This window comes from Erythrolamprus reginae, chromosome 3, assembly GCF_031021105.1.
Source record: "Erythrolamprus reginae isolate rEryReg1 chromosome 3, rEryReg1.hap1, whole genome shotgun sequence".
Lineage (NCBI taxonomy): Eukaryota > Metazoa > Chordata > Lepidosauria > Squamata > Dipsadidae > Erythrolamprus > Erythrolamprus reginae.
The window spans coordinates 169,646,713-169,674,125 of record NC_091952.1 but is presented as its reverse complement, the minus strand read 5'-3'; the positions used below and the strand labels follow the sequence as shown (position 1 = coordinate 169,674,125).

The 27,413-nt window shown below is 42.6% G+C and overlaps 1 protein-coding gene across 1 annotated transcript in view; it reads right to left on the bottom strand.

Moving 5' to 3' along the window:
- The window catches only part of PHLPP1 (PH domain and leucine rich repeat protein phosphatase 1), a 191,372-nt gene that overhangs the window by 62,645 nt on the left and 101,314 nt on the right, over nucleotides 1-27,413 (bottom strand). The window contains exons 2-4 of the mRNA XM_070747145.1: nucleotides 25,094-25,284; nucleotides 17,892-18,017; nucleotides 1,920-2,086 (exon numbers count right to left, since the gene is read on the bottom strand). Of these exons, the coding sequence (XP_070603246.1) occupies nucleotides 1,920-2,086; nucleotides 17,892-18,017; nucleotides 25,094-25,284 (484 nt within the window). The remainder of the gene's footprint in view (nucleotides 1-1,919; nucleotides 2,087-17,891; nucleotides 18,018-25,093; nucleotides 25,285-27,413) is intronic.

Here is a 27,413-nt window from a genome sequence, read left to right as displayed (position 1 = left end):
TCCCATCCCTGATTCTAGGAGACAAAATACTTTCACTCAAATATATTTTAAATGAATACTACACCCAACCTGGTAGCAGCCTTAATCTCAATATTCAACCAAAGGAGAAGAGACATCCAAGACCCAACCAAACTAGGAGAAAATGCCGAAGCGATTTCATGAAGTAGCAGAACATGAAATCAGGACAGGCATATAGTTTGTAATTTGCAGAGTGATTGAAAACATGTTGGTGGTATAACGGGGCCTGTGGCTGATCTCTAGCTCTGCTAGTCTACTGGGAATGCGAGGCTCAACATCATTTTTGGCTTCCAGAGAGCCTCCGGGGGGATAGGGGAGGGCGATTTTACCCTCCCCCGGCTTCAGGGAAGCCTTTGGAGCCTGGGGTGGGTAAAACATGACCCTACTAGGCCCACCAGAAGTTGGGAAACAGGCCCTTTTTGGCTTCCAGAGGGCCTCCGGGGGGTGGAGGAAGCTGTATTCGTCCTTCCCAGGCATTGAATTATGGGTGGGGACACTCACGCATATGTGATAGCATGTGCACATGTTCTTTTGGCACCCGAAGGAAAAAAGATTCGCCATCACTGGCATATACTATATGTTGTTTACATTAACAATGCCAGTGTTAAGCATCTTTACAGCAACAGCAATTGAGCAGAACTTAGAGAAATTATTCTGGAGATTCTCTAAAAGAAGCTAACAGAAAGGATGTTATTTTCTTCAACTGACCTGCTGGCACAATTGGCTGATAAAAGCACTATTAAGTCACCACAAAATGGGCAATTTAGAAAGGCAGGTGAGATTGAATTGATTACCTCTTCCCAATAGGAGGTAGTACCGAAGATGAGCAGACCTTCACTGATTACACTGGATGGTATTTGAATTACTACACTGACCTTCCCCCTAAGAATATAGTACTTCCATGGTATATTAGTAGACCTCAGCTTATGGCCACAATTGAGACTGGAATTTCAGTCATAAAACATTGTAATCATAAATTGAGTCACCACATGACCTGACTCAATTTTACCATGTGGGTTGTTGACTATTATATCTTATTCCTACATTTTATGTATGTTCTTGCCACTAGAGAGTCCTGTGGCTATAATGAATTATTCAGTAACAAAGTTGAAGTGCGGTCAACCAAAATCAGTACATGGAACTAAAAGGAAGTTTTTTCCTTCCTGGGACAGGATGAAGCCTTAATCGTCCCTTCTAGTCTGAAGTGAACTTTCCTGGCAAATCCACTTGAAATGAACAGAAAGATAATTAAATCCAACTAAGGTTCTCTTCGTTAGTAAACTCTTTTCAAAGAGTTGTAAAGGCAGCTATTTGGATACAGCAAAGAAGGTATAGGCACTACAGACTGTGTAAAGTAGAGGCAAACTACTTTAACCAAGTTCCAACTAACTTTCAGCCTTGCAAGCAACCATTTGAATAGTTAAAAGTCTTTAACAGAGACCCTAAAAGAAAATAAATATTTCAAAGATGGAAAAAGAGTTGATTATCTTTTGCACATAATCAACAACATACAAATGAGCAATAAAAGCATACGCAGATAAGCAGAGTGGCAAAATCTGTGGGACCTTTGTCATTTTCTTTTGCAAGTATGAATCGGTTAAACATGGTCAATGGATCATTGTGGTTTTCTCTTTAGCCTCTACCCATTTTTAACAATGTGTCCTTCCCACAAATTCACCCACTGTAAAATACTGTTGCAACATTCAGTTCCCACGATACCAGCAAGTTATGTAAAATGGGCTGGGCCCTTTAAAATCACACTGGGCACACAGACTTGAGAGTCAGGTGAAATACAGAGACTTAATACAGCAAGAAACTTTTAAGGCATGGTTTAAAGTTTAAAGCAGCTGCAATTCCACACTCTCCAAGGGAAAACGAACAAGATTAAAAAGCTGTTTTACCTTTGTAGGTCCTCAAGTCCTCTGACTGTTGGTGAGCTAGGGTTCAGGCTTAGGAAATTTTGCTTCAAATTGAGATGAGTGAGGTCTTGGCTATAAAAAAGATTGGCAGGCACATCTTCCAGGTTGCAACATGAGAGATCCACTGAGTTTATTCGCTGGGAAGCAATCTAAAAACAAACCAGATTTTTTAAAAAGTCAAAAGTGCTTATTGACTAAGTAAAGACAATTTCCTGCTGATCAAATTAGTTCAGGTATAAAAGCTAAATGTGAGCAAGACTATTTTCAGAAAACAACGGGGGAGGAGAATGTCTCCTTAAATATTAAACTTTCAATAAAGTCTCATATTTATTTCACAGTTACTTTTAAGTTTCTCTGTACCTATGTCTTTCTAAATGGCCTGTACATGTTTATCAGCTAGAGATCTCTGCATGTGGTAAGCCAAAGGAGATTAAAATGATGGAAGTACTACTACCACCACCACTACTACTACTACTACTACTACTACTACTATTAATAGTGGTAGTAGTAGTATGAAATATAGAAGGAAAACAGACAGGAGATAAAAGTACAAAAGGTGCAAATTTAGGATATTTGTTTATGGCATTTTGGATAGAAAAGTATAATTATGTATGTTTTGATATTATGGTATAGGTATGGATGTTTATATAAAGGTGGGGGGGGAATAAATGTTCGGAAACTTCAGATCGTGCAGAATGCAGCTGCGAGAGCAATCATGGGCTTCCCCAGGTATGCCCATGTTACATCAACACTCCGCAGTGTGCATTGGTTGCTGTTCAATTTCCGGTTACAATTCAAAGTGTTGGCTATGACCTATAAAGCTCTTCATGGCATCGGACCAGAATATCTCTGGGATCGCCTTCTGCCGCACGAATCCCAGCGACCGATTAGGTCCCACAGAGTTGGCCTTCTCTGGCTCCCGTCGACTAAGCAATGTCATCTGGCGGGTCCCAGAGGAAGAGCCTCCTCTGTGGTGCCCCGACTCTCTGGAACCAGCTCCCCCCGGAGATTAGAACTGCCCCCATCCTCCTTGCCTTCCGTAAACTCCTTACAACTCACCTCTGCCGTCAGGCATGGGGGAATTGAAGCATTCCCCCCGGTCTCCCCCGGGTCTATACAATTGTGTGTATGTCTGGTTTAATAATGGGGTTTTTAAATGTTTTTTAAATCTATTAGATTTGTCATGAATTGCTTTATTGTATGATGTGAGCCGCCCCGAGTCTACAAATCAAATCAAATCAAATCAAATCAAAATAAATAAAATATTCTTAAAAATCTGTTGAAAATAGTGTCATATTGTTGCAAGCTCCATCCCTTTTGCATATGTGTTATGACATCACACATGTAAAAGGAGGCAATTCTTCATAGTCTGCGGATATCTCTGTAGAAACATTTCTTTTTCTGTAATTGTCTCTATTCTGCACAATATTTCATTCACTCAAAAATATCCTACTCCCTAGAAGAACTTCACCTATCTTCTCTTGTTGTTTACACTTGGAAATGTACTTCTGAATGCAACAAGCCTCCTTTATTTATTTTGTTTAAGTTCCTCCTTCAAGCTCATTTTGTTCAGGAACACTTTGGGTCCGTGATGGTGAACCTATGGCACGCGGAACTATATCGGAGGGCACGCAAGACTTTTTCTTGTGTCAGCTCCAGTGCACATGGTCAGCTGACTTTCGGCCTTGGGAATGGCTGCTTTGCCCTCCATACGCTTCAAGGACGCTTCCCTGAAGCCCTGGAGGCAAAAAGAATGCCCAACGGACAAACTGGAAGTTTGGAAAAACGCACTTCTGGTTTGCTGTTGTGCTGTTTTTTGCACTCCAGAGCTTCAGGAATCTTCCCTGAACCTTCCAGAGGGCAAAAAACAGCACAATGGCAAACCAGAAGTACATTTCCCCAAATTTCCGGTTTGCCCGTTTGGGCATATTTTTCAGGTACCAGGCTATAGTAAGGCCTATGCGCATGTGGAGGGGGGGCAGCGAGTCGGGGCACAGGCGTGGGGGAGGGAAGGAGTATGGGCACATGCATACATGCTAGCACACCTACACCCCCCCAAAAAAAGGTTTCACCATCACTACTTTTCGTCATTATCCTAGTTCAGTAATGGCTAACCTTTTCTTCGCTGAATGCTGAAAATGCAATGCATGCATGACCCCTGTGTGCACCCCACTCCTCGTATATGTGTGCATGATCCTGTGCTTCCCTGTGCATACACATGAGACCCCCTCCATGTGCTTTGCCCTCCACAGCATGCATGCATGACCCCATGGACTCCCGTGCATGCACACGACCCCACATGTGCACCCTGTTCCCGTGTGCACATGCACATCTCCTGCACTCTTCCCACCCCCATGCATGCACAGCAGAGTCCCGAAAACCATCTGGCAAGCGGGATGCATGCAAATGCGCAGTGAAGCTGAACTGGGGCGACGGCTTGCATGCCTAGAGAGGGCTCTGCCATAGGTTCACCATCGCAGCCTTAGCTTCTCTACTATAGCTAAACAAAACATATATGAATGAAACAATAACATACAGTGGTCCCTGGACTTTCACAGGGGATACGTTCCAAGACCACCCGGGAAAGTCAAATTTCCGCGAAGTAGAAATGCTTCCTTCCTTCCTCCCCATCCCTCCTCCATTCCTGGTTTTACTTACCCCCAGAACCCGCAGGGGCAACGGGGCGGCAAGCTGGGGGCTTTGCTGAATTCGCTGCCAGCGTCTCCCATGGCGGCGGTGGCAGCACCAGTGCTCAGGGTCAGGGCAGGGGAAGAGGAAGCTTAAGGCAAGAGGGATCCAGGCCAGGACTCGAAGTCGGGATTCCAGGCTGGTCAGCTGGGAGGTCGGTTGGCTTAAGTGGCTGGGGGAAGAAGAGGCGGTGACGGGCAGCAGTAAACAATGGCAGCGGAAAAAGAGGCAGCGCGGCCCCCTGACCGAACAATGCCCTCAGCTCCTCCCTCCTCGGGTGAGTTAGGGTGGTCTTGTCTGCCCGCAAGGCTCGGGTTCAAGTGGAGCGTACCAACACTCTGAGAATTAAAGGGGAGGGATCAGGAGGCTGGGGCAGAAGCAGAGCTTTTTAAATATATTAAATACTTAAATTTTTAAAATAAAAAAATACCATGGGTTTTCAAAAAATTGATTGATTGATTGAAAACCCGTGGTATAGACTTTTCGCGAAAGTCAGACCCGCGAAAGTCAAGGGACCACTGAATACTGGCTTGGTTTTTCTATGAGTCCTCCTTCCATTTCTCTTGTTTGTGTCTATTTTTAATTAGAAAAACCCATGAGAAAGGAGCTTGAGGTTTTTGTAAAGCATTATGTATTTAGATCATTGTATATAAGCAAGTGAAACCACAACTGAGACACCACAATCCTTATTTTCTCACCCAAAAGAGAGCAGCTTTATGGATGAAACTGCAAAGAAATACAAATTGTCCTTTGTTACAGTTCCATATGCCATCTCGGTTCTGCGTAATTTTTTTTCTTTGATCACAGAAAAATAAAAAAATATATAGAGGCATCCATCCAGCTAGAGGCTCCCAAACAGAATCCCATCCATTGAGTTTAAAGAGTTCTTCAACTGCCATTGGATTTCTCTAAGCAATGAAAAAAGTATAGACCTGGCACTGTTTCCAATACAGGTATTCCTAGACTACAATTGAGCCCCAAATTTCTGTTGCTAAGCAAGACGTTTGTTCAGCGACATTTTGCTACACTTTTTTCACAGAGCTGTTAAGTGAACCAATGCAGGTGTTGAGTTAGAAACATGGCTCTTAAATGAATTTAGCCTCAGCATTGAGTTTACTTGTCAGAAAGTAACAAAAGATGATCACATGATCATAGAGTATCGCAATCGTCATGAATACATGCCAGTTGCCAAGCATCTGGATTTCGATCGCATGATCATGGGGATGCTGCAACATACAAGCATAAAAAACTATTGTAAATTGCTTTTTTCAGTACATTGTAATTTCAAATGGTCACTAAATAAATGGTTTTAAAGTCGAGAACTACTTGTACTATTTCTCTGAGTTCTCTTATCTAATTATTAATAGGTATGGGGGAAGATTTGATTTGATTGATTGACTGATTTACCACTGGCTAGTGCTAATGGTTGATACGGGTCAATGGTATTTGTTACACTTTTTTAAATGTTCAGTTGACTGTTTAATGTTTAATGAATAAAAAAGATAATGTAAATGTGACTGCTGGACCCGCTCCTTTAGTACGGAGAATCAATCACTCATCAGTCATGCGATTGATTGATTGATTGACTGATTTACATTATTTACATTATTTACATTATTATTATTATTATTATTATTATTATTATTGTTGTTGTTGTTGTTGTTTGTTTGTTTATTATTAATTGGACTTGTATGCTGCCTCTCTCCGTGGACTCGGGGCGGCTCACAGCATATACCAAAAATATAACAATACAGTTTATCCAATTAATATACTAAAAATATTCTTTAAAATTCTAACTTTAAAACATTCATTTGCATTCATTCAATAATCACACTAACGACATTCGTTGGTCAGGGGGAAGGTCTAATGTTCCCAGGCCTGGCGGCAAAGAGGTGTTTTTAAACTCTTTTGGAAGGCAAGGAGGGTAGAAGCAGTGCAAATCTCCAGGGGGAGCTGATTCCAGAGGGCTGGGCCCCCCACAGAGAAGGCTCTTCCCCTAGGCCCTGCCAGCCGACATTGTTTGGTCGATGGGACCCTAAGGAGACCAACTCTGTGGTACCTCACCGGACGTTGGGATTCGTGCGGCAGAAGGTGGTCTCGGAGATAATCTGGTCCTATGCCATGTAGGGATTTATATTCACAATAATAATATTCACAAAAACCAGTAATACACAGCCAACAAGATTTATATGCTGGATTTCGTATCTCAATATCACAAGTCGAACACTTCCAAAGCATCTAGGACTGTGTGTTGTATTTTCATATGACACGCGCAGATCCAAATATGGTGGCATCATCATCATCATCATCATCATCATCATTATTATTAGATGCCTGTCTTGCTATCCAAAGTGACTCCAAAGACAAAGAGGGTTTGACAGCAGTGAAAGAGCAAAACAAACCAGCCCTACATAAGACAGCTTAGGTATGATTTCCCAAAGCAACATGAAATGCATTAAAAGATGAAGAAGATGATTAACTATCATACTAAGAGTTTCATTAATTTATTTCCAACTCAGTTAATGAGAGGGTAATAAAAGGTAAACTAAAAAGACAGAGAGAAGATTCAGCATCATTGCCTGGGGACTGGATGTTTTTCTACAGCAAATACCAGTAGTAAGTGTAACAGACGCTTTCATGGGTGCACCAAGGAAACGTAATTATTATGGTCTGATTTATTATGGTCTCCAACTTAGTTACTTGGTTCAATCCTATATCTTTTAACTAAAAGCTGAATATAAATAACAATTTATTACAGAGGACAGACAATAATCATTGAAAGCTATCCAAATGGCTGGGGGAATTTTGTAAATGCTCAAAATGGTTGCTAGGAGTTGAAAATGATTTAGTGGCATATAATTAATCAACGGCAAGTATGTTTTAGCTGCAGCATGATAATGTTCACTAAGCTGTGTTCACACTAGAACCAACCAAGGAGAAATAAAATCTGGAAAGGTAATCCACTATGGCTTGGAGGCCCAAAAGTGATGATACAATATTCATAATTTCTTGTCTGTTTGTTTCTCCATTCCCCCCCCTTGGGGTAAATAAATTTTTCATCTGCAAATGAAAATGGCAGGGTGAGTGTGAGGATAACTTATTGACCTTGAGATCTCTTGGGCATCTAAAACAAATGAATGGGGCTTTATAAGTTCACAGACTATCTAACATTAATTAACAAAATGTTATGATTACATTTTTGTTGTTTTATTATCCTTTATCCCCCATATTTATCATTCTATCAAACAATGGGTTATATGCATACATCCAGAGGTGGGCTGCTATGGTGGAACGGTGGCCCCCTTGGCTCTGAGTGGTAGCAGAGTCCAGCACAATTATGCAATTGCACTTGGGCAGGTAGCGAATCGCGCACCTGCATCTCCGCATGATTTCGCTACCTGGACTCTCAGAGTCATGGGGGTGAGCACACGTCACCGTTCCACCTTAGCAGCCCACCTCTATATACATCTGTATGTGAGCACTTGCACACACTCAGAGAAACATGCTTAAAATTAAATAAAACATTTCTTGAACCTGATAATGTAGTTAGACATAAACATCAGGCTGCAGTCTTTTTTTTCTCCAAAGGCAACAATCTGTATATGCCTTTAGCAACAATCTAAGAATGCCATAAAATTATGGAAGAATTTCTAACGTCAGGACAAGATGTGATGACTCACAGCACCTTTTGAATTGGATTAAACTCTGTGTGTATTTAGCTTTATTTGTTGCTTACCGCACAAGTTCTGTACAGTACAATGTATTTTCAACTCAAATTATAATAGAATACCACTACTACTAAATTATTAACAGCAATAATCAATTCATTGCAATTAATGTTACTAAATTGTAAAATATAACATCAGTGCAATAGTTGTTTAATGGGTCCAAGTAGAAATATATTTCATCTGTTTCTTCTCTGACAAAAATGATTGGGAGGTAATACCCAGATATTTGAAATATTTTTATTTGATAAATATTGCTGCTGATAAACTTGCAACCTAGAAACTTTGGACAGATGGAGGATTGCGTTCTGATATACAGACAGTCCTCAACTTATAACCACAAGTGAGCCCAAAACTTATGTTGTTAAGTGAGTTTTGCCCCATTTTACAACCTTTCTTGCCCCATTTGTTAAGTGAATCACTACAGTTCATAAGTTAGTAACATGATTGTTAAGTGAATCTGGCTTCCCCATTGACTTTGCTAGTTAGGTCGCAAAAAATCACATGATCTTGGGACAAAGAAACAGTCATGAGTATGAATCAATTGCCAAGCATCTGAATTTTGATCACATGATCATGAGGATGCTACAAAGGTCATAAATGAAAAAAACTGTTATAAGTCACCTTTTTTTAGTGCTGTTGTAACTTTGAACAGTCACTAATTGAATGTTGTAAGTTGAGGACTACATGCTCTTCATTAGAAAGAGCAAGTTTTCTTCCTTTGCTCCCTGTTTCTTACTTATTCAAAATAGGATTTTGAAAAAATAATAGTTGTGTATAATATACATGATTATTATTTTTTTCAAAATATATTTTGTATAAGTTTTGGCTCATTCTCTGTCAAGTGGACCAGGTGAAATTGAAGCCTTATTTGAAAAGAAACCATCACAAAAACAACAAATATGATAGGAAAAAACGTGGTCTTTCTAATGAAATAAAAATGGAGATGATTGAAGGTAAGAAAACAGGGAGCGATTGAAGAAAACTTGCTCTTTCTAATGAAGATGATTGAAGGTGATGAAACAGAGCTCTCTGTTTTCTCATCTTCAATCATCTTCATTTTTATTTCATTAGAAAGAGCATGTTTTTTTCTATCATCTATGTTTTTTTTGGTGATGGTTTCTTTTCAAATAAGGCCGCAAAAATCAGTCAAGTGGACACCTGGTCCACTTGACAAAGAATGACCCTTTAATGTTTAGTTTTGTGATTAACCCTAACCAGGTGAGTATATTTATTTATTTATTTATTTATTACTTAGATTTGTATGCCGCCCCTCTCCGAAGACTCGGGGCGGCTCACAACATGTAAAAACAAATCATAAGCAATCAGACAAATTTAAAATATTTAAATATTTAAAAACCCCATATGCTAACAGACACACACACAGACATACCATGCATAAATTAAACATGCCCAGGGGGAGATGTTCAGTTCCCCCATGCCTGACGGCAAAGGTGGGTTTTAAGGAGTATATCCTAGGACTATGATGGTGAACCTATGGCATGCAGAGCCATGATGCCTGGCACATACGGCATTGTCCGTTCCTCTTCTGGGTTTCTAGCATGCATGCACAGGGGATGATCAAAGTTGGCTCTTGTGCATGCAGCAGTGCCGAAACCTAGAAGAACTTATTTTCCATTTTCCGGTGGAAGCATGTGTGCTGGCCAGCTGATCAGCAAATGCGTGGCAGTAATTGGAAGACTTGCCAGCTGGCGTCCTTATGCGCACCGGACACCAGAAGTACATTTTCTGGCGCACACATGCCCTCTGGCAACCCCTCTTCCTGGTCACAGCCCAGATGAGTGCATGCGTAAAGTGCTCCCCTTTTCGGCACTTGGTGCCACTCATGTACACAAATGTTCCCTTTTAGGTACTCGGTGCCAAAAGGGTGAGTGAAAAGGAATTGCCGTTCTATCCATTAGTGTCCCTCAAAAGATTACAAATTTCTAGTTATTCAGTTCCATAACAAACAAAGCCACACTGTCAAGTTGACATTTTTATTGCCATGGCTTTCTGAAACCTCAAATGAGGTTGCAATCAAGCACAGCATCTAAATGGGACAGAGAGTAAAAAAGAGGCCCTGAAACACTAATTGCTTCTCAAGCCAACACCCTGGGAGAGAAAACAAGAATTTGTTCCTTTGCAAAACGTAATAACTCAGAGCAAGTTAAAGTTGCTTTTGATTTGCTTATTTTGAAGGAGGGTCACAAAACACCAGCAATAATGGCCTTCAAGTCTCTAATACAATAGCATTTAGACTTGTATACCACTTCATAGTGCTTTTACAGCCCTAAGCAGTTTACAGAATCAGCATATTGCCCACAACAATCTGGGTCCTCATTTTACCTAACTTGAAAGGATGGAAAGCTGAGTCAACCTGGCACCGGTGGTGAGAGTTGAACCGCTGAACTACAGCTAGCAGTTAGCTGAAGTAGTCTGCAGTGCTGCACTCTAACCACTGTGCCACCCCGGCTCTAAACTAGAAAGGTATACTGTAGATAAAGTTATAAATTAGAGATCAGCAATAGAAGTTGACCTTTCTACAACTTCTTCACAGCTTCACAGTCTCAACAGCCTTGCATGCCATCCTGTATTTTGGAGAACAATAAAAGATAAAATAAAATAAATAAGACCATGAATGTCTGTGAAATTCAGGATGGCTCAGTTTCTTCCTCCTTATCTCGTACATTAGATTTATAGAAAGCTGCCCTAATTCTTTGAAAATCAGTTTTCCTTTGATGTCTGAAGCAGCGGTGTTATGAACCACTTTTCAGAGCAGAATATTTTAGTTTGCCCTTAACTAGGTATGGAACTTGAAGCATTCCAAATATTGTTGAATTGCAAATCCCATCATTTCTCTCCGGGGGCTCTGTTCCTAGGGTTTGTAGGAATTCACTCCGTCACTAATCCAATGTTTCTTACTTTAGATGTCACCAGTTTAAGAATCAAAAATAAAATCCCACATGAGCAGACACATACATAGTCTATCCTCAGACAGGTAAACTTAATTTGAACTTGGCGATAGGATTCTCACTTTAGCGAGACATAAATCTGATAGACATCCAGGATCTCAGCTCAGCCTTAATTGCAACTTACACTGTGACACCTTTCAAACGATGTTTAAGGTGGCAAAAAAGATCGCTGACAGGAAAACAACATGTCACTTAGGTTCAAATGAAGCATGAAAGCAAAACTGGTACTTCAAATTGTATAATGGCATTGCCTCTATTGCATAAAGAAATCCCGTATCACACACACACACACACACCCAAATCTCTTTGAACACTTTGTGTGTATTGCATGATTATTGCCCCAATTAGAACAGCAAAGAAGTGCAATTCAAAAACATCAAAGTTTTTTTTAAAGGGACAGAAAACAAAAGCAGTCTTTTAAACCAGATGAATATTCTAACCTATGTGCTTTTCCATTTTTACCATTCTGAGACGAAGAAGACAAATCAGAGCTACCATTCTGCGGTGAAGGTGGGACGGGGGTGAAATCCAGCAGGTTCTGACAGGTTCTGAAGAACCGGTAGCAGAAATTTTGAGTACTTTGGAGAACCAGCAAATACCACCTCTGGTTAGCCTGAGAGTGGGGTGGGAATGAGGATTTTGCAGTATGTTTTCCTGGAGTAGGGTAGAAACTGAGGTTTTGCCGTATCCTTTCCCTGCCACGCCCACCAAGCCACACCAGGCCCACCAAGCCACGCCCATAGAAACAGTAGTAAAAAATATTGGATTTCACCACTGGGGTAGGGTCCTATCTCTGGGAAGCCATATCCGTACTGTTTTAATCTTGCGCCTTCTTGTAGAAGGATGACTCAATTTGGATAAGAGTTGATCTATCAATGTTTTATAAAGCAGGACACGGAGGATATTAGGAGCCCTGCAAATGTTGTGGCGAAGGGGTACATTATGTAGTAGTAACAGTAGCAGTACCAGCAGCATCAAGACTAGCGAAGGTAGCTACTAGGGGACTGAACCGTAATTCCCCAAAAGAGAGATTTATTCAGAATCTTTAAAGTTTATTGCCGAACTCGGTAGCCCTTGACTAAGGAAACCTTTTGGTCAAAGTGGACCCTTTGAAAAGACACCAGGCATCTCAGCTTCACTCAATAAACAGTAGCAGAATTCGCTCAAGACCTCTTCCACCTCTTCAGGAGCTAGCAGCGGAAGACCCAAGAGAAATGTACTTAACTGCAGACACAAGACGTGCTAGTAACACAGTAGATAAGCTGTGCTGCAGAAACAAGAAATTCAACCAGTTATATATAACAGCCCCTAACTGTTAAAATTTAGATCTCTTTCACCTATCCTAAAAAGGCAATGGACTTCTTGCTGCTTGTTTCTTGACCATGGATGTGGAAAGCAGCTGGACTGTCTTATGATAAAAGGTTGTATCTTATCTATGGCTCTTAGAATTCAGACTTGGCTACTTCAGCCTCTCACTAAAAGGTTGAGACTGCAAATTCCTCTGTCTGCTCAGGGAGATTTTGATAACTTGTCCAATATTCAGTATATGCCATCCTTCTCTAATTTGAGGTTGGAGCACAAGGCTCTCCTGTGCCACAGGCTCTCCTAGCCACAGCTGTCTTACTAATCTTTTAAACCGCACACACTCATTTGTTTAATGTGCTCTCCGTTCGTAGAAGTGATAGATACATAAATCCAATATAGATAGATAGATCTGGTATAGATAGATCAGAGAAAGGTCATATTCTATAAGAATACAGATAGTATTCTAATTGTTAATTATTTCGTGGAGGGCTTCCAAATTTAAAGTCTACAACTTCTGTGCCAGAATTAGAAGGGAAAAATAACAGCTGCAGTATAGGTAGTAACCAAGACCTGTGACGCTGATGGCAGAACACACTTCTCATATCATTTCACACTGTTTTCTTCAGAGAACAAATAAGCAACTGCATGGGAAGCAGGGCAAATTATACTATTTCTCAATAAAAAGAAGTTAGGAAAAGAAATAATCCAACGCAAGTGTGACATCTAAAATACAGCTGAAAGATGAGATTAATTCAGACTTGCTCATTTGCTAGTATGAACATTCAAATGCAGTTTTCCAATATTTACATTTTTATAAAACCATTATGTTATGCCCCCCCACCCCCAAAAAATAACCCCACAAAGTTTTAACTGCATCCTCATTTGCACATTTCTAGACAGCAAGTATGGATAACAGTAAGGACAAAAAAACAAAGCACACATAATGGTCAGGAATGTCACACGGTAAATCTGAGCTGGTCCGTTATGGACCAATTTATTTTTAAAAGATACTTTACCACAGGTACTCTAGGGCAGTGATGGCAAACCTACGGAATACATGCCAAAGGTGGCACGGGGAGCCATATCTAAGGGCACGCAAGAAATTGCTCTATGTCAGCACCAGCTGATTTTCGGCCTTCCGGAGGTGGGGGGTCATTTTTACTTTCCCTAGGCTTCAGGGTAGCCTGCAGTGTCTGCGGATGGTGAAAAACAGACCCAGCAGGCCTATCGGAAGTTTAGAAACAAACTTCCCGTTGGGCCGTTTTTCATCCCCCCCCAGGCTTCATTTCCTAGCGACAACACATAGTCAAACAAGTCATTTGATGAGCTTCATCCCACTCTGGTTTCTGCAGGCAGGCTGGCAAAACCAAGTCCTCAGGGCCTTGTGAAAGAGAGTCAAAGTGGGAGTGGGGGCTGGTCTAATTTCTGAAGGATAATATTTGAAAAGGAGGGAGCCACCACAGAGAAGGCTCTTTTTCTGGGGCCCACCAGATGTACCTCCTCAGGGGATGCAATTCCTTGCCTCTTCTCTCTTGTATGTGGGGTGGATGTGACAACCAGCACTTTGAATTGCACCCAGAATCAAATTGGCAACCAATGTAGCTCCTATGGGAGAGATATTACAGGTGCATACCTATGTCTGCACAAAACCAGGATGGCCACTGCAATTTGAACCAACTGGATCTTCCAGATGCTTTTCCCAATCCAGCTCCCATTATTCCATATTAGTACTATGAGATTGGAAGACATGAAGCTCAACACATCAAAAAGGTAACATGTTGTGGAAGTCTGATTTAACAGAATATATGATTCACAGATTGGGCTTCTGGGTTTATAGATAAGTAAAATTTGCCCCTAGACCAAATTCAACATTTAATATTTTAGAATATTACTCCCTACAGATTCTGATGCTAGCAGAATTGGGGGGAAAAGCACATATTAACTGAAAATTTTTTCACTTTAAGCCACAGATATAAAAGCTAACAAAACATAGCATTATATGTTTTGTCCTGAAATGTCAAAATTCTCAACATCAGTAACCACAAGCAAGCGTTATAATGAAATGATCTTTAAAAAAAAAATCTTAAAACCCTTTTGCCTCAATAGCCAGGGATTTATTCCTTTGGGAACAAAAAAAATTAGTTTCCCCCACCTGTTTTTGCTTATGTAATGAAAATAAGTGACTAAATTTAAGTGACCTAAAATATTGATATATAGCACTATCAACTTAGGTCTTATAAGCAGTTGATTTGCTAGCAGAATCAAACAAAATAAAATGTCTAATTAGAAACAGAGAAAGTTTAATTAGATTGAATATATCTACTTTTATCTCCCAAGTAAAGCTTAATTCCTGGTAATATTTATGTTAGTCTAGTAAACAGCAGGATTTTTTTTTTTACCAATTTGTAAGAGTTTAAATTCTAATAAACTTAGAAGACAGTAATTCCAATAAGAATTATTCTAAGGGAATTGATTTATTTTGATTTCCTGTTTTATTAGAATCCATCTAGTAAAACTAGATGAATTATTCATCTAGCATAATTATTTTTGCATCATACCCGTGCCCAACTGTGAACCATTTTATCCTTCGCTGGATTCTCTTTAAATTATATCTTAATATTTTCAACCATGAAGGTGAATTCTTTTGTTCTTGCAGAAACAGTGTCATTTTAACTTTGCTAATTTGCAAGGCAGCACAACCAACATAAAACAAAGACAATTGCATGAACCCATTTTTTTTTCATTTACCATTATGGAAACAATGTGGTTTAATCAACAAGCCATGTGAAAATCTTTTAGTTTAGCATTTTGTGTTATTACAGTATGAAGAAAGTGATACAATCCCAATGTTAAAGGTTTAAATTTGTTAAGAATGCTGATTGGCTGACTGTGTTAAACAAAGGTAAGTAAGGGAAAATAGGTAAACACAACATTTTGAGAAGATAATGTGATTATAGAAGTATAGAGTGCTGAAAGAGATTTAAAATGTTATGTATATGAAGGGGAAATTCTATTTCTTCTTTATTAACTCCTCTCTTATAAGTTACAAATTTGAAATAAGGAAAAATAAAGAGAGATAAAGATATATAAGGGAGGATTGTTGAATCACTCTGGAAAAATATATTTGCTTATGACATTAAAAAAATCACAGAATATACTATTATATACTATTATAATAGTATTATACTATACTATATTATACTATACTATTATAATACTACGGTATATAATATACTATTATATACTATTATAATACTACTCTATCAGCCAGCAACAATATTAACATGTCTATAGAATGGAGATATGTTCAAGTTCCCATAATGGAAGATCAAATAAACAAGGAACTTTGTGGAATGCTACTGGAACTTTTTGGATGAAAATGGAAAGAGCTAAAAATGTTTATTTTTAGGCTGGACAATTGAAAATGTGTTGAATGAGAAGACGAAGGAATTATGTTTAAGACAGAGGAGAGATAACAGCTTTGACTGTAACTGCTAAAATGAAGATCACTTCCTTAATTTTTTCCCCTCTTAATGGTTTTGTTTCTTGCAATTTTACCCTTTCCTTTCCTTCTTTTATATATCTTTTATTCAAGTAAAAATTCTCAGTAAAGATTTTTTTTAAAGGTTACTTTGAGAGAATATGGCTAAAAATAAATATCTGAGATTTGGTCATTTCTGAATTTCTCAAACAGCATTGGTTTATTTCACAAATCTCCATTTAAGAAGAGAAATCTAGGAATAAAGTTATGGACTACCACAAAGTTTTCCTGTTATCTTTGTAAGTGACATGCATCCACCACTAAAATATCTCAACTTAAAGATACAATAAGTGTTAACTTTTAGGCATATATCTAACACTAGATCACAGGGGACAAACAAGAGAAATTCCTAGTGAGAATTCCTAGTTCTTAGTGCATTAAGGTATATGAAGGACCTCTGCTAAAACACAATGAGTAATAAAGGAGATATTACAAGGGCCCTTCATCAGTTACCTAGATTATTAGGCCTTCAGAGCTGTTTAACAGATCAACCTTCTAAGAGATAGACACAGCTTTAGATAATATCGTGGTTATGTGCTGACAATGGGAGCTCAGTCTCATTTCACCATGAACTCATAGGTACTTTTCAAGAACTATGAAGCTCTTAGAAAAGATTCCATTCAAAACACTTCAAAAGCTAGTTAAGAAATTTTAGAACAATCAATGCTTAACAGCAGACCAATCTTTTCTCAAAGGTTTTAAAATCAAAAACAATAATTTTATTATGGGCTGAAGTGATTTATCACATCATCTTTTAAAAAAATAAACATGCCTTTTTAGTTACAATTTAAACATCTGCTGCATTTCTTACAAACATTTGCATTTCTGTAATATCAAGAAATGTGTTGCTGCTCTTTTTCTTTTTAAAACAAGGCTTTAAAGTTTGCCTATCTCTAGACTGGCTTAGACTAGCAGGTTTATATATCTCAGCATTCAAGGCAAAGAAGATGTTGCTGTGATTACATAACAAATGGGCTTACACTGGCAATTTCCCAACCCAGCTGAACAAAGAGAAAGCACAGGATGGTACCAAGTAATCTTGTGCAATCAGGAACTTAAAAAGCTAGCAACTTCCAATCCTTCTCCCTATACTTATGAGCATCGTTATTTGCCTCGCTTTTCAGTGAAAGATAATACAATTAATTAAGACAACTGCTACTTCAGCCATGAGGACAGCCAGAATTATTGTACTCACATATCTCTGTTGTGCGATTCTCCTTAGGAGCCTAAACCAAATCACACAGCACTTCTTTCTCTAATTTCCCCCACAAAAATTAAGCCAGAGTGATATGAGAGAGAGCTACTGACGGAAAGTCACTCAATGAGCTTCCATAGCTGAGGTGGATTTGAATCAGCAGCTCTCCTTTCCTAGCTTCCTGCCCAATAGCATAACTCACCATGCATTATTCAAGTCTATCCACAATTCATAATTATAATATATTCTGGCCAGGGGTGAAATTGTAACATTTATTTAATGCCTGGTTTCTTCAAAAACAAATCATAAGTTCTAGCCTCACCTTAAATATGAAATCCACCTGGATGACCTTGGGCCAGTCCCTCTCTCACACTTCCACTCAACTCACAGGGTTGTTATTGTGGGAAAAATAGAGGAGGAAGGAGTGCTAAATATGTTTTTTGCTTTGAGTTGTTTTATAAAAAAATAAATAAAAGCAGGATATAAGCAAATAAATACCAGCGATCTGCATAACTATAAAAATGTTACCTTTGAAGCTTGTCGATGCCACCGCAAGTACTCCGCAAAAGTGACAAAGCAGATGTAGTAAGTCTTACTCTGAGGTTCGGAGGAGCTAATTGCTAAACAGTGTTGGTGCCTTTTAACTTCTTCTACCTGCATGGGGATGGATGGAAATACATATATTTAAAAACAAATGTATTAATTTTTAAGACAGAGACTTCTAAAATACTAATGGATTAAAAATACAGTTAAGAGCGGGAAAAGTTGCAAGGATAAATAGGCGGTCAACCTAACAAAAGAAATGGATACATTTAATAAAAAGAATATGAAATTTCAATATGAATATGAAATTTGGCTCATTTCAAAAGAAATCAAAAGTTGCAATAAATCTTCAGATTATACATCTTTGAAAAGTGTTCGGAAACCTCAGATCGTGCAGAATGCAGCCGCGAGAGCAATCATGGGTTTTCCCAGATATGCCCCAGACGCCTAATGGATCCAGAAGGTTTCCAGACGGCGCTTGGGGTTATTCCAGATACACTCGTCCACAGTTCGGCAGAGTCTCTTGCTGAGGCCTGGAACAAGGCTGCAGTGGAGGCTCTTGACCGGATTGCGCCGTTGCGACCTCTCCGTGGCACTAGACCCCGTAGAGCTCCATGGTTCAACGAGGAGCTCCGGGTGTTGAAGCGCCAGAAGAGACGTCTAGAGAAGCGATGGAGGAAGAGTAAGTCCGAATCCGACCGAACACTTGTAAGAGCTCATATTAAGACTTACAAAGTGGCCTTCAAGGCGGCAAGATGCGCGTATCATGCCGCCTTGATTGCATCAGCGGAATCCAGCCCGGCCGCTCTGTTTAGGGTAACCCGCTCCCTTCTTAATCAGAGGGGAGTTGGGGAGCCCTTGCAGAGTAGTGCCGAGGATTTTAACACGTTTTTCGCTGATAAAATCGCTTGGATCCGAGCGGACCTCGACTCCAATTGTAAAACAGTCGACTGACAAGGAGTCAGTCGAGGTGACTGGGGCTAAACGTCTTTGTCCATCTGTCTGGGAGGAGTTTGACTTGGTGACACCTGATGAAGTGGACAAGGCCATTGGAGCTGTGAGTTCCGCCACCTGTTTACTGGATCCGTGTCCCTCTTGGCTGGTTTCGGCCAGTCAAGGGGTGACACGGAGCTGGGTCCAGGAGATTGTCAACGCCTCCTTGGGGAGGGGGTCCTTTCCGCCCCTTTATAAGGAGGCACTTGTGCGCCCCCTCCTCAAGAAGCCTTCCCTGGACCCAGCCGTGCTTAATAACTACCGTCCAGTCTCCAACTCCAGCGGTCCTTGGAAGAAGCCGATTATCTAGGTCCTCAACAGTCTGGATTCAGGCCTGGCTACAGCACGGAAACTGCTTTGGTCGCGTTGATGGATGATCTCTGGCGGGCCCGGGACAGCGGCTTGTCCTCTGTCCTGGTGCTCCTTGACCTCTCAGCGGCTTTCGATACCATCGACCATGGTATCCTTCTGCGCCGGCTGGAGGGGTTGGGAGTGGGAGGCACTGTTCTTCAGTGGTTCTCCTCCTACCTCTCCGGTCGGTCGCAGTCAGTGTTAGTGGGGGGTCAGAGGTCGACCTCTAGGTTTCTCCCTTGTGGGGTGCCTCAGGGGTCGGTCCTCTCCCCCCTACTATTTAATATCTACATGAAACCGCTGGGTGAGATCATCCAAGGGCATGGGGTGAGGTATCATCAATACGTCGATGATACCCAGTTATACATCTCCACCCCATGTCCAGTCAACGAAGCAGTGGAAGTGATGTGCCGGTGCCTGGAGGCTGTTGGGGCCTGGATGGGTGTCAACAAACTCAAACTCAACCCAGACAAGACAGAGTGGCTGTGGGTTTTGCCTCCCAAGGACAATTCTATCTGTCCGTCCATTACCCTGGGGGGGGAATTATTGACCCCCTCAGAGAGGGTCCGCAACTTGGGCGTCCTCCTCGATCCACAACTCACAATAGAGAAACATCTTTCAGCTGTGGCGAGGGGGGCGTTTGCCCAGGTTCGCCTGGTGCGCCAGTTGCGGCCCTATTTGGACCGGGAGTCATTGCTCACAGTCACTCATGCCCTCATCACCTCGAGGCTCGACTACTGTAACGCTCTCTACATGGGGCTACCTTTGAAAAGTGTTCGGAAACTTCAGATCGTGCAGAATGCAGCTGCGAGAGCAATTATGGGCGTCTCTAAGTATGCCCATATCACTCCAACACTCCGCAGTCTGCATTGGTTGCCGATCAGTTTCCGATCACAATTCAAAGTGTTGGTTATGACCTATAAAGCCCTTCATGGCACCGGACCAGAATATCTTCGGGACCGCCTCCTGCCGCACGAATCCCAGCGACCGGTTAGGTCCCAGAGTCGGCCTTCTCCGGGTCCTGTCAACCAAACAATGCCGTCTGGCGGGACCCAGGGAAAGAGCCTTCTCTGTGGGGGCCCCGACCCTCTGGAACCAGCTCCCCCCTGAGATTAGGATTGCCCCCACCCTCCCTGCCTTTCGTAAACTCCTTAAAACCCACCTCTGCCGTCAGGCATGGGGGAACTAAACATCTCCCCCTTGCCCATGTTGTTTTGCCATTGATTGATTGACTGTGTGTCTGTTTTTATATACATTGGGATTGTTTTATGAATTTATTAACTTTAAACTGTAATTAGATTGGTGGGCATTGGATTTGTTATTATGTACTGTGTTTTATTATTGTTGTGAGCCGCCCCGAGTTTGCGGAGAGGGGCGGCATATAAATCCAATAAATCTAATCTAATCTAATCTCGTCAACACTCCGCGGCTTGCACTGGCTGCCGATCAGTTTCCAGTCACAATTCAAAGTGTTGGTTATGACCTATAAAGCCCTACATGGCATCGGACCAGAATATCTTCGGGACCGCCGTCTGCCGCACAAATCCCAACGACTGATTAGGTCCCAAAGAGTTGGTCTTCTCTGGGTCCCGTCGACTAAACAATGCTGTCTGGCAGGACCCAGGGAAAGAGCCTTCTCTGTGGTGGCCCCAGACCTCTGGAATCAACTCCCCCCCCCCCCCGAGATTAGGACTGCCCCACCCTCCTTGCCTTTCGAAAGCTCCTAAAAACCCACCTATGTTGCCAGACATGGGGAAACTGATAAGGGGTGTATGGTTTTTTATGTATGGATCGTTAGGTTGTGTGATTGTTTTTTTTATAAGAAGGGTTTTTAATTGTTTTTAACATTAGATTTGTACATTTATTATTGTTGTGAGCCGCTCCGAGTCCTCAGAGAGGGGCGGCATACAAATCTAATAAATGATGATGATTATTATTGTTGTTGTTGGTTATTATTATTATTATTATTATATCTGAGATTAAGCTCCAAGTAGTAGTATAATGGCCCATAACTGATACATAGGATTTCATTCTGAGGTTAAGCTCCAAGTAGTATAATGGCCCATAATTGATACATAGGATTTCATTGTTAATTAACAATGAGAAACAACTGTTAACTGTTAAATCAATTAGATAAATTCTCAACAACCCATTTTACTACCAGACCTTTTTAACAAACAAAAGTTAAAAATGACACTTTTGTTTTTCCTGTTCATTGCATACATCAGGGGACGGGGGGGGGGAGGATGGGGGGACAGGACTGGGGGAATCCCAGGGGGGGGGTTACTGGTCTGTGGCCTGCTGGGAACTGGTTTATGCAAGTGACGGGCAAATGAGCAAAGTTTCATCTGCGTATGCATGGGATCTAGGCTGCACATGAAACCATCCCTCCTTGGTCCCTAGAATACAATTTTTTTCCCCTGAAGCTAGAAGATAGATTAGGGGCCACTGGCATACACTATCTTTGGATGAATGCAGATGTACAAAGCTGAACTTCAAGTACAGCAATATATAATCTATACTCCTAATGTAGAGGTGAACATAAGAATTAGCTGGTTTATTCAAAGATACATGAAAAATGCATCTCTCAATCTCTATTTTGATTTCCAAGAATGTTGCATATCGGATTGCAACTTGTCTCTTTGCTAATCAATCAAATCCCTTATTCTGATGTGCACTCGAATAACAATGTATTGAGGTGTGTGGTTTTTTTAAACCAAAAGAGATTATATTCATGTTTTTAAGGATGAATGAAGAGTACAAACAAATTATGCTTTTCATACCTATCTGGTTTAGTGTTCTCTTTCCTAGGAAACCCCGAGTAAGGTTTTAGGACTTGCTCATCAAAGAATACTGGGAAACATTTGCTTCTAAATCCTTAAGTACTATATCTTATCAGGTTTGGTAGCAACAACTGGAGTAAGTTTTGCAAAGAAGCATTTCTGCTCACTGTAATTTGTAATATAATTTTCGGAGGAAAGTATCCATTCTTTTGACATGCTAGATCTTGATACTCTCAAATATCCATGATGAAATTAAATGCTGATTTCTGTACAGGGAATAACACAATGACCAGATTGCTGAATGCAATCCGGATAGTATTCTGCAGCTAAGGGATCAAATTATTGGTCAACCTGTGTTTGTGTCTCTAGCAAGCAAATCCTTTCTATAGCAAATGCAGTGGGTAATGTGGTTGTGTAATCATCCCAAGGACTCACTAAGCAGCATTAATTAAATCAGCAATGACTTATAACATAACTTCTCTTCCCGTGCTTGTAACTCTTAGTTACTGTACGGTAAGCAAAATTTACAATACCAGGGAAGTCTGGTCACTTTGTGGTTTCAATGAGAGGACAAAAACATTGAACTCCACATGGTTGATAGATTTCTGCTTCTAGATGCTCATAAATCTCGATATATTTAAAAGCCAACATTATTCATGTCCTCAGAACACTTTTTATGTTCCACAGTGGATGTCAGAATCTCACAGCCTAGATCAGTGATGGCGAACGGAGCCATATCAGTGGCACCCGGAGCCATATCTGCTGGCATGCAAATCATTGCCCTAGCTCAACCCCAACGTGCATGTGCATGCCAGCAAGCTGATTTTTGGGTCGCACAAATGTCTGGGAGGACATTTTTGGCTTCCAGAGAGCCTCCGGGGGGATGGGGGAGGGTGTTTTTACCTTCTTCCGGCTCCAGGGAAGCCTTTGGAGCCTAGGGAGGGCGAAACAGTCTACTGGGCCCACCAGAAGTTGGGAATCAGGCCATTTCCGGCCTCCAGGGGGCTGGGGAGAGGAAGCTGTTTTCGTCCTATCTAGGCATTTTATGGGTGTGGGCACTCACACATGTGTGATGCTGCGCACCTATGCTCTTCGGCACCAAAGGAAAAAACAGATCGCCATCATTGGCCTAGACAGACTGAATAAGTCAAGAGTGTGATTTAAATGAGGTTATACAGTATATGTCTAAGCATCAATCTGAAATGATTTGGGTCTTGCAACACGAAATGTATGGATTAGTTGGCCCCACTAGACATACACTATGGGTGCCTGAGATTATGCCTATCTCTCCATGAATAGCCACTGATTAAAAGCCCAGGTCAGGATTTTTTGATTGGGGAATGGCATCCTATCTACATTCCCAACTTATTCTCCAAGTGTAGTGAAAAATATCACTGTCCTCAAGAGCAATACTGTGCAAAAAAAAAAAAAAGATGTGCAAAACAAACTCCTTCACATATAAATACCAAATGAGTATGCCATCTAAAAACAGTACAGTAATACCTCACGATACGAACTTAATTGGTGCAAGGAGGAGGTTCGTAAGACAAAAGGTTCGTAAAACGAAACATTGTTTCCCATAGGAAACAATGTAAAGTCAATTAATCCGTGCAACCAAAAAAACCCTCGCAAAAAATCAGCTTTCGGCGACTGCTGGGAAGCCGCGCGGCTGTTTTAAAAGGTGACCGCCGGCCTGGGGGGCTTCCCAGCACCCCCCCGAACCCGGGTTCGGGGTTCGGGGGGGTGCTGGGAAGCCTCCCAGGCCGGCTGCGACCTTTTAAAAGAGCCGTGCCGCTTCCCATCTGTCTCCTGAAGCCGAACGGCAAAGCCGAACTTCCGCGTTCGGCTTCAGGAGACAGCTGGGAAGCGGTGCGGCTCTTTTAAAAGGTCGCAGCCGGCCTGGGGGGCTTCCCAGCACCCCCCCGAACCCCGAACCTGGGTTCGGGGGGGTGCTGGCAAGCCCCCCAGGCCGGCTGCGACCTTTTAAAACACCCGCGCCGCTTCGCAGCTGTCTCCTGAAGCCGAAAGCTAAAGCCGAACTTCCGCGTTCGGCTTCGGGAGACAGCGGCGAAGCGGCGCGGCTGTTTTAAAAGGTCGCAGCCGGCCTGGGGGGCTTACCAGCACCCCCCGAACCCGGGTTCGGGGGGGTGCTGGCAAGCCCCCCAGGCCGGCTGCGACCTTTTAAAACACCCGCGCTGCTTCCCAGCTGTCTCCTGAAGCCGAATGCTAAAGCCGAACTTCCGCGTTCGGCTTCGGGAGACAGCTGCGAAGCGGCGCGGCTGTTTTAAAAGGTCGCAGCCGGCCTGGGGGGCTTCCCAGCAACCTCCCGAACCGAACCCGGGGTTCAGCAAAATTTTGCCTCTTCTTACGAACTTTGTTTGAGTTACAAACCGGCGTTCGGGAGGCTTCTGGGAAGCCCCGCCGCCCGGCTGTTACCTTTTAAAACAGCCGCGCGGCTTCCCAGCAGTCTCCGAACGCCGGTTCGTAACTCGAAAAAAGTTCGTAAGAAGAGGCAAATTTTTCTGAACCCCGGGTTCATATCACGAGTTGTTCGTAAGACGAGGGGTTCATATCTTGAGGTACCACTGTAATTGCGTTATCATCTGACCAAATAAAGGATACTTTAGAGAAACTGAAAATCTCATTAGGACATATCTTATTTTACAAAGATGGAGATTTATATAACCTAAATCAATTGTCTTGCCTGAGGCTGCTTCTTGATTTTAAATTTGCTGTTACAGATTCTAGGTTTAATTATTTTGCCTATTAGAAACTACAGATACACACTCATAGGTATACTAATAATGACATATTATCTTTTTTTTAATACGATTTTTCGAGCGAAAATTACAAAAGCAGATGGGTAAGCATTCTTAAGATTACAGATGTGCTCATAATTACTCCGAAACATGATGTGTTTTATTTCTTAATACTGCTCTTGCAATTTTTTTTGGTTTGTTTAATTTCTTAGTTTTAAAATGTGTGATTTTGATGATGCACTATTTATTTTAATTTTAATACACACACACACACACACACACACTGAAATTGTCAACTTGCCTTTCCACCAATTAATGGGAGCACATGCATTTTTCCAGTTTCGCTTTCTTTCACTGATGATACTATTAGGCACGTCCCGCAAAGGGTAACTTGGCGTCTTGTCCAACGGTTGACCGGCATTTTCCCTTTTCTAACATTGTATATTCCTGAGAGCTGAATCCGATCATAGTTGACAGTGCACTTCGGCTTTCCTGGAATGAAAACAGCAAGTAACTTTATCAGTCAAGAGTGCTTTTCCAATTATTCTTCAACATGCTCTAGATAGCAGAACAAAATGAAGATCATATCCCCAAAGACAGCATAACTCCAAATACCTCCAGGACTGTCTTCTGCCGCATGAATCCCAGCGGCCGATAAGGTCCCACAGAGTTGGCCTTCTCCAGGTCCCATCGATTAAACAATGTCGTCTGGCGGGATCCAGGGAAAGAGCCTTCTCTGTGGCAGCCCTGGCCCTCTGGAATCAACTGCCCCCAGATTAGAACTGCCCCCACCCTCGTCTTTCGTAAATTGCTTAAGACCCACCTATATCACCACGCATGGGGGAATTGAGACATCTCCCCCAGGCTTCTATAGTTTTATGTATGGTATGCTTGTGTTGCATGGTTTTTAAATGTTGGGTTTTTAATGTGTTTTCTTTTAAACATTAAATTTGTCACATTGTACATTGTTTTTATTATTGTTGTGAGCCGCCCCGAGTCTGCGGAGAGGGGCGGTATACAAATGTAATAAATTATTCTTATTCTTATTCTTAAATTCATGGAAAAGTACTGTCCTACCAATTGCTTTTTAAATGTTTAGCTCCAGGAATATTTTAAGGACAATCATCTTATACAGTGATCCCCCGGTTATTGCGTCCCCGACCATTGCGAACAGGCTAATTTGCGATTTTTGAACCCGGAAGTCAGAACACCATCTGCGCATGCGTGCCCTTTTTTTTCTATGGGCACGCATGCGTAGATGGCGCCGGGCAGATCAGCTGCTGGGCGGCTTCCCTAGGTCTTCCCCCTCTTGGCGGGCATCAGCGAGGAGTTTCCCCACCGCCCACGCAAACTCCTCGCTGCTGCCGCTTCGCTCGGGCCGCTTCCCAGCTGAGTACTCAGCTGGGAAGCGGCCCGAGCGAACGGCTTGTCCGCAGCCTGCCTGCCCGCGCGCCCGCGGCTCGCGCGCCCTTCTCCCGCCCACGCCGTTCGTTCGGGCCGCTTCCCAGCTGAGTACTCAGCTGGGAAGCGGCCCGAGCGAACGGCTTGTCCGCAGCATGCCTGCCCGCGCGCCCGCGGCTCGCGCGCCCTTCTCCCGCCCACGCCGTTCGCTCGGGCTGCTTCCCAGCTGAGTACTCAGCTGGGAAGCAGCCCGAGCGAACGGCTTGTCCGCAGCCTGCCCACGCCGTTCGCTCCCCCTCTTGCTGGCAGGAGAGCGAGAAGCCCTCCCCAGCACCAGGTCGCCCGCCGTTCGCCGCTCGCCCGCCCTTCGCCCGGCCACCCGCCGTTCGCTCGCTGCTCGCCCGGCCACCCGGGTTCGTTTGGCTTGAGGGCTCAGTTGGGAAGGCGCGCGGGTGTTTTAAAACATCGCCGCCGACATGGGGGGCTTGCTAGCACCCCCCCAAACCCGGGTTGGGGGTTCGGGGGGTTGCTAGCGAGCCCCCCATGTCGGCGGCGATGTTTTAAAACACCCGCGCGCCTTCCCAACTGAGCCCTGAAGCCAAGCGCAGAAGTTCGCCTTTGGCGCTTGGCTTGAGGGCTCAGTTGGGAAGGCGCGCGGGTGTTTTAAAACGTCGCCGCCAACATGGGGGGCTCGCTAGCACCCCCCCAAACCCAGGTTGGGGGTTTGGGGGGGTGCTAGCGAGCCCCCCATGTTGGCGGCGATGTTTTAAAACACCCGCGCGGCTTTCCAATGAGTCCCGAAGACAAACGCGGAAGTTTGACGTTTGTCTTCGGGACTCATTGGAAAGCCGCGCGGGTGTTTTAAAACGTCGCCGCCGACATGGGGGGCTCGCTAGCACCCCCCCCGAACCCCCAACCCGGGTTAGGAGGGGTGCTAGCGAGCCCCCCATGTCGGCGGCGACATTTTAAAACACCCGCGCCGCCCCCAATCTTCGGCTCCTCGCTAGCGCTGCGGAAGTAAAAACACCATCTGCACAGGCGCAGATGGTGTTTTTACTTCCGCAGCGCTACTTCGCGAAAACCCGCTCGTTGCGGGGGGTCCTGGAACGGAACCCTCGCAACGAGCGGGGGATCACTGTATATAAATAATTATGTGGATAAAAAAGTCTATGGACAAATTTGCAGATATGATTACCAGGGAGAGTGGCTTAAATTGCCAT